Source organism: Poecilia formosa, unplaced genomic scaffold (genome assembly GCF_000485575.1).
Source record: "Poecilia formosa unplaced genomic scaffold, Poecilia_formosa-5.1.2 Scaffold553, whole genome shotgun sequence".
In the NCBI taxonomy this organism is placed as follows: Eukaryota; Metazoa; Chordata; class Actinopteri; order Cyprinodontiformes; family Poeciliidae; genus Poecilia; species Poecilia formosa.
Window position 1 is genome coordinate 75114 of NW_006800492.1, and position 7640 is coordinate 82753.

Sequence of the window (7640 nt, forward strand, 5' to 3'; positions counted from 1 at the left end):
TATATATATACATATATATATATATATACATGTATATGAAGGAATTACTAAACATGTTTGTAATAGTTGTTAGTATACAGCAAAGCAATTCCAAGCAACATGGTTTTATTTTGTGGGTTTATCTGCACTGAAGCAAAGCGACGTAATGCTGTCAGAAAACATCCACTTTCAAACCCCACACTCAAACGTCTGCAGTGGTTTCCAGAATACATGGGATTTGTGAGCAGCTCGCCACCTACACAGTTTCCAATTATCCAAATATCAAGTACTTAATCAACTGAAGGAGAAAGTTGACACAAAGGCGAAAGCAGAGACAGAATTGTCATGGTGACAACTTCAAGACAAGAGAAGCCCGGAGAACCTTGCAGTTACCATGGCAGCTCATCTTATGTACATTGTACTCCATGTGTGCGTGTGGGTTATCAGGCGGGGGCGTAGTATTATTACAGCTGGGCTACACGGCTGTTGCTACGTTTGAGTGAATGACAACAATGAAGACCGTCACCAAGTTGGTGATTGGCTGAAACATAAATATTTTACAGAATATTAAGCATCTTATGCCACCAGATACTTCAATGAAATCAATGCTGCTTTTAAGACGGTGCTTTTCATCTGCATCACTTGGTCTACTTTAGTATTGTGATTGTGCAGCATTTTAAGCATGATGGCTTTATTTACATTGTAAAAGTGTTAATCCTTTTCCATTTGGTGACATGTAGTTTGTGGAAAAACCCCGTACCTTACAACACCAGTGAGATGAATGCTTTTCAGACCAGAGAGTGTATGAGAGTGTTTGGAACAGTAAACATGCCAGAGGTGGAGAACAAGAAAATATTAAACTACAATAGGTAAGTTTTGTTAAATTGGACATTTACAGTAGTAATAATTTGACACACTGTCATGTCCTAACAGTAAAGTTGATGAAGTTTTTTTTTTTTTCAGTCACTGGGACATCACAGACAAGATGCACTGCTGGAAGAGAATTGTAACTTAATTTTGATGGCATAAAATCATATCAGTTAAAAAGCTTAACTACAGATTTTAAAAACTGAAGCAGATCTCACCAACAACAAAGAAATGTAATCATATCTAATAACATTTTGATGACTCCCATTTTTTACTCTGCCAAAATAAAGTAAGATGTCCAATGACACAAATCACAAGGTTGCAGTTGTTCTTGTTCCACCCAAACATTTTCCTTCCACTTAATTTTCCTATAATACTCCTAGGTGTTGCACTCTGGTTAGCCAGCTTCTCACTTTTTGCTGTAGAAATGTCATCAGGAGTTTTCTGAATGCTTAAGTGGACAATTTTTATAATAAAACTGTTTTTGTGTAAGTTTATACATCTTTGAAAAAGTGAATTTTGTAGCAGGAGCTGTAAAACATTTATAAAGTTAACAAATAAAAGTCTGAAGTACACTTCTATTTAATATATACAACATGAGTTTCACTTTTGTGATGATATTTTGATATTCTCATTTATTAGGACACACTTGTATTGATAGTCTCAGATTAAAGGCTTTCAAAATTGTGATTTTGTATACATGATCTTTATCACCAAAGATTTGTACTCAGAAGCTCATATTCTGCTCATCAGTGCCAATATTTTCCCAGCTAAGGCAAATGGATGAATGATTGAAACTAAAGTTAAAAGGGTGGGGGGGGAAATCAATTTCCTTGACGAAACGCTCTCCTTGAAAGACCTTCAGCCCCGTACCGCCTGCAGTGGTGGGAACTGCTGTTCCGGGCCTCTGGTTACAGCCATCAAACGTGAGGAGGAGGGTTCTTGACCCTCACTTAGCAGAACGCCTGTGCTTTAAGCAAAATTGGTTTTTGGAAAATCAGGGCTAGAAATAGCTGGCTGAGCTTTTTTAAGCAGGGGGTTCAAGCATGGCAGCACACTTTGAGCTTGTTCAGCTCCTGGGATATGTAGGTTGTTCAAATGTCAACAGCAACCCCTCTAACTCTTTCCCCAAACAGAGCTGCACATCCAGAGAAAAATCTCAGCTGCCCCGAGGCGAAGTTCTGTGCGAGATGGACAGTATTTGTTGCTGTGAGTGCAAAGATGAGTCCAGTCCAATAGTAAACATGACAGCAGTGATGAGTGATATCAAGCAAGCTGGATGTGATGTACATATTGCTAAAACCTCTTAAAAGTGACTATGCAAAATTATTTCATACTTCCATTTGGGTGTCAAATGCTTTTAAAAACAGACCAGGTGCTTAAAAAAATACCCTGATGTTTTTGGCAAAAAGTTTATGTTTTTTGTTGTCTGGAAAATGAGGCGTTTCAAAAACCTCCTGACTGTTAAGTCACAATCGACAGGCAATGCGCCGTTACCTAGCAACCCAATCGGAGCTCCAGCATGATTGGTCAGCTGGTTTTACTGCTGTATGCGCTGTACAATGGCTGCTGGAAAAGACAAGTGTTTTGTTGTTGACTTACCATCCAGAAACTACTTGCTGCAATCTTGTTGGTTGTGTAGGAGGCTATACTAATGCTTTTCAAAGATGTACAACTGTATAACTGAGCATCTGTTTGCAGTCATTTTCAAGTACCAGTGTAAATGTTAAGCTTGGGGGGCATTGTCAGCAGCAGGTTCCTTGGATTTAAAGTGACAAGAGACCCAAAAACCGCTCATTCTGAATGGAGCTCAAATCGGCAGAAATTTGCAGACTAAAATCTGAATATTCAAGCATGATTTTGAGCAAAAAATGTAATGAACATGTCTTGTGTAGCTCATCTACCTATCCTAACCTATGCTGTTCAAGGAAGCATAATAAGTCACCTTCAAATTCCTTGATGAATAAAAGACCCCACTTTCTGCTCCAAGCACAATGTTTGATAGAAATCACTAATTTGTAGCTTAGTTTTCTCCACATAAGTTTAACAATCCTGTTTACTTGAGTTCAGTCAGCATTAAAGTCATCGCTAAGCACAAACAACAGACATTAACCAGCTCCACATAGCTTTTGCCATTTGTCTCTATTCCCTCACTCTCCCTTCTCCATCTACCTTCGCTTCCATTCATTTGGTGCGGCTAATAATAGCTCAGCCTACCGCCTATCAATACCATCACTACTCTTGCAAGACAGAGGATGTGGGTGCGGCGGAGACAGAGGAATGAGAAAGAATGCACTCCACAACAGAGGTTTGTTGTTATGTAACAAGAGTGAGGGAGGGAAAGAAAAGCAGCTGGGGAGAGCGGGGTTAGGCAGAGCAACAATGAATCAGGGCTCCGATAAGATGCAGAGGAAGAACTGCCAGCCACAACCAAATGATGGAACTAGAAGGAAAATGCGAGAAAACTGAGAACAGACCTAAAGAGATCAAGGTAAAAAAGGAAAAGTGAGTTTTCCCAGAGCAACATGTAAAGGAATGAGAAATAGAAAGAGGGACAGCAGAGGAAGAACAACACTCTCTCAGATGATAAATATACTAGCAAACTATTGATGTAATCCTTTATATTTCCTTTCAATCTCAACAACCTCATATTTCTGGATCTGCACTTGTGTCTGCTCTCTTTCTCTCTCTGCCTATTGATTAAAGAAAATAGCTTCACCCATCTTCATGTGAAAAAGTATCTGATTGTCTACAAAGCAGAGGAGGGTCTCCAGTTAGTCAGGCAGCATATGTCAACCATAATGCACCGATCTTTTCTTACAGAGCTGCTCATTACATCTGGACATTAATCTTAAAATTCTACCTTAACTTTGACTAAATTTATTATCCAAAATGTACTTCTGGACAGCCCTAGAATGGCACAAACTAAGTGTCTCAGAGTTTAACAACGCCTGGTATTTTTACAAACAGTTGAAACCAGACACTTTTAGTTTCAGAGAAGTTAAATCAGTCCGTTAGAATCACCCAAATCATTTCAATTTACTAAACAACACCACAATGAGAAAAAGTAAATGTGGGAGATTTATTTGCTAATATCTTCAAATAACATTTCAGTATTTGGCAGCATTCCCATTGAACTGAATATCTGCAGTCAAAATGTTTTCCCACAAGATTCTCAGAGTAGTTTGCAGGAGTTCCTCCTGTCAAATGCTGCTTTATAAATAAAACGAATGATGTCATTGTTAATTACTTAGATGGATTATTAAATACTGAGGAAAATACACAAATGTGGAGCACATTGTCTGAAAAATGTGGAGCAAATCAACAATTTGCTGGACAACAAAATATGGGCAACCACAAACTTTGATATATTTCAGTAGGATTTTGTCAAGTGGAAGGAAAATAATTCAAGTGCACTGCACATCATCAGGTATCTCTACCTGGCAGTTACATAAAGCTGTATTCTCATTCTGTGTTAATTGTAATTAACAGCTGTGTCTGTGTGTGACTAATACTCCTACGTCTGAACTTTACTTCTCTAAATGAGTCACTTGTTAATTGAGCAGCACTAAAGTCCCAGAGTTATTGCAACACCAGACCAACTGACTATCAGTGTGAAAGTATTATTGTTATGTTTCAGATGACAATGCTTCCTTTGGTTATAAAAAAACACAAAACAGATACCAGGGATGTTCTAATCACCATTTTTTTTAAACAAAATACAAACGCTGTCATTTAAAATGAAATATTTACAGACCTCACAAAAATATTTGTACAGTTTTGGGGGTTTGCAAACATCATCAATCAGAGTTTACTGTTGATAAATCATAATTCTTACCAATTCTTCTATGAATTCTGACAACAGCAAATAACGTGATATTATCCCTAGTTTGTATTTAAATACATTAGCGGTTTTTAAATACAAACTAGTTGAACATTAACTGTTTTATCACCAGCATTTCAAACTTTAGCAACTCTGCAAGAGTAAAGAACAGGCAATCTAAGTCCAACTCTATGTCATAAACTAGGTCCAAATCAAACAGAGAACACAATGCAGGCTGAAAAGACGTAAACACACTTGCTTTGTTTTCAACATATTTTCCGAAGTAATTTTCTTCGTATGGTGTCCTGAGCCTTTCTCTGCCAAACAATGAGAAAACAGAGCTATTAAAACTAACACTGTTTAACTATTAATGAGACTCACATTTATTTTAGAGTGGATTTTCTATTTCACATTTTAAAGTCTGCATCCAGGCATTTGTGTGAAATCTGCAGGACCTTGTTTATATAAAAAAACCATTAAATTAATCGTCTGTTTTAGGGAGATAAAACTTGTTTGAGGAATCAAATCTTAATGTCAGAAACTAGACCCATCCTTTGAATGTTTTCACTCCACATAAGTGCTCAACTTCAAACTTTCTGAAGTAATGCACCACTGTTCAGTGAATACCTGTAAAATAAACCTTACACAAGGCCATCTTGACCGCAATAAATTCAAACCAACCCATAAACTCATGAAAGATAAGTTTATAAGAGTGGGGATACAGCTAAAACTGTGCTAAATATAAAAGGTCTAACAATTCATTTTGAATTCCTGGAAGCTCTCTGGGGGGCAAAAGGTCACTTTGAGCTGTAACAGCAGTGCATGCACTTAAATGTCACAGCTAAATTGAAGTGATCTCTGACTTGCCACAAAGTTCAGAGGAACGGCTCTAACGAACAACAGTGTCACCGATGCTGCAAATACTGGAGAACACAAATAGAAACACTTTGTACTCTCTCAATAACTCACAACTCAGCAGCTCTCCATGAAAACACAACGAAAACTTCCAAGAGAACAAAAAGAGCATGTGTTGTACACTTTGGACATGTGAAATTCAAATTATTTGTTTGTGCTCACTTGGCTATTTAATAGTTTCTGATAATATGAAAACAGAGAAAGAAATCTGTCTTTAGTTCACTTTTGACTAGAGATGTGACATCCAGTGGCTCTTATTAAGCTAAAAAAGACTGAACACACATGAGAGCCATATTTTCAAAACCATGCATTATTTTCATTTCATTTCACAAATTTTACTCTTTGCTGCTCTGAAACAAAAGATCCAACTAAATACAATGACATTTGTGATTGTTGACAGTGTGGATACCACAGAGAGAACTGTATAATTCTCAACAAATGCACAGAATGGTGCAACCAATAAACAAAAATATGGGGCATACTGCAGAACAAACATTAGCTAAATTTCTTGTAGCACTGGCATAAAAATGCTCAGTTGTTTTCATGACTTTTTTTGTAAAATTAAACTGATAAACTCATGTTTGATGAATTGCTGGGATTTAAAAAACAAACAAAACAAAATCAGTGAGGAATCCACTAATGCCACAGCTCTGTTTGTTTCTACTACAAAAAGTTGCCTAACAAAGAAGTCCAAGGACTTTGCAACAGCTTACAAGTTAAGACACGCAATCATATTCCTGATATCTTACTAAATGAAACCTGAACCACAGGAGTATTTTTCAAGAAAAATGTTAATGATTCTGAAACATTGAGAAAATATAATGTGCACCACCATAGACAGGAAGGTGGCTAAAAGGAAACAGAATTTTTTTTTTTACATTTAAGCCTGACAGAAATTATACAATCAGTTGTCAGCCTGTGCTGGATGAGCTTCGTAAAAGATTTTCCATTACAAAACCAAATTCCTGAAAGTAGCCGTCTCTCCAGGTCTATGTGTCTGTGCATTACCTTGGTGATGAGGATGCGGTATTGTTCAAGCAGGTCATGGTTGTCATGGCAACCGGCCAGCAGCTGCCAGACTTCAGCTCTGAGTGGCTCAGGAATGCCGCTGTGGACCAATGAGGGCAAACCCTTCGGGCGAGTGGACAGGTTCCCATGCCTTTTGAAAAAAATAAAAATAAAAAATAAACAAATAAAAATTGAAAACTTAAAAAAAAAAGGACACAGGACTTTATTACCCTGAGTGCGCGTCTATAGCTCTTTAAAAATTGGATTTTTTAATTCTCTCTTCTGGTGTGATCCATCCAAGCTCATTTTTTAATTGTACAGCATGACTAATCAAAGCATCTATTCTAATACTCCATACGATTTCAGCTGCATGCTACAAAATGCGCTCCAGCAGTTCTTTGTCAACAATTGGTGGTTTACAATTTAAGCTGACTCATCGAATGACTCATCGAAATGCCCTCAGCTTTTTCTCCGAAGCACAATCATAATTTAAGTAGTTGTTTCGGAACAAATTGGTTGTTTTTACATATAGTTCTAATATAGTAAGATACAACACCACTGTAAATTTTACTGTCAATGTTACTATAACCAGACCCACTACATCCGGAAAAAGACAGACTCTCCTCAGTGTAATGATGCTTTTCATCATCATGATACATTTATGAAAGCCATCTGAAAAGCAATCGACTAATAGTTCATATGATTCTGTTGAAACTCCAAGAAAACATCCAGAAATCATTTCGTTTCCATCTTCTGCTGATACTGTATGTTTGCACATTTGGTAAGAAATTAAAAGTTGCCAATTTTCTGGTACTGTAGAAATCAAACCTCTTCAGCACCATGAGAAAGACCAAAGGGAAGTCAAATATTATCTAGCTAACCATTAGTAGATCTGCACAAGATTTAAATTGGCTACACAACCATTAGCAGAAAGCTGGCTGAAAAGGTAATGACACACCTTGCCTTACACCACATGCGTCAAACTCAAGGCCCGTGGGCCACATTGGGCCCGCCATGTCATTATACGTGGCCCGCCCAGCATTTTATA

At 37.4% G+C, this 7640-nt stretch overlaps 1 protein-coding gene across 1 annotated transcript in view; it reads right to left on the reverse strand.

Moving 5' to 3' along the window:
- rabgap1l (RAB GTPase activating protein 1-like) overlaps positions 1-7640 on the reverse strand; it is a 110046-nt gene that overhangs the window by 72221 nt on the left and 30185 nt on the right. The window contains exon 12 of the mRNA XM_007540660.2: positions 6593-6743. Within this exon, the coding sequence (XP_007540722.1) occupies positions 6593-6743 (151 nt within the window). The remainder of the gene's footprint in view (positions 1-6592; positions 6744-7640) is intronic.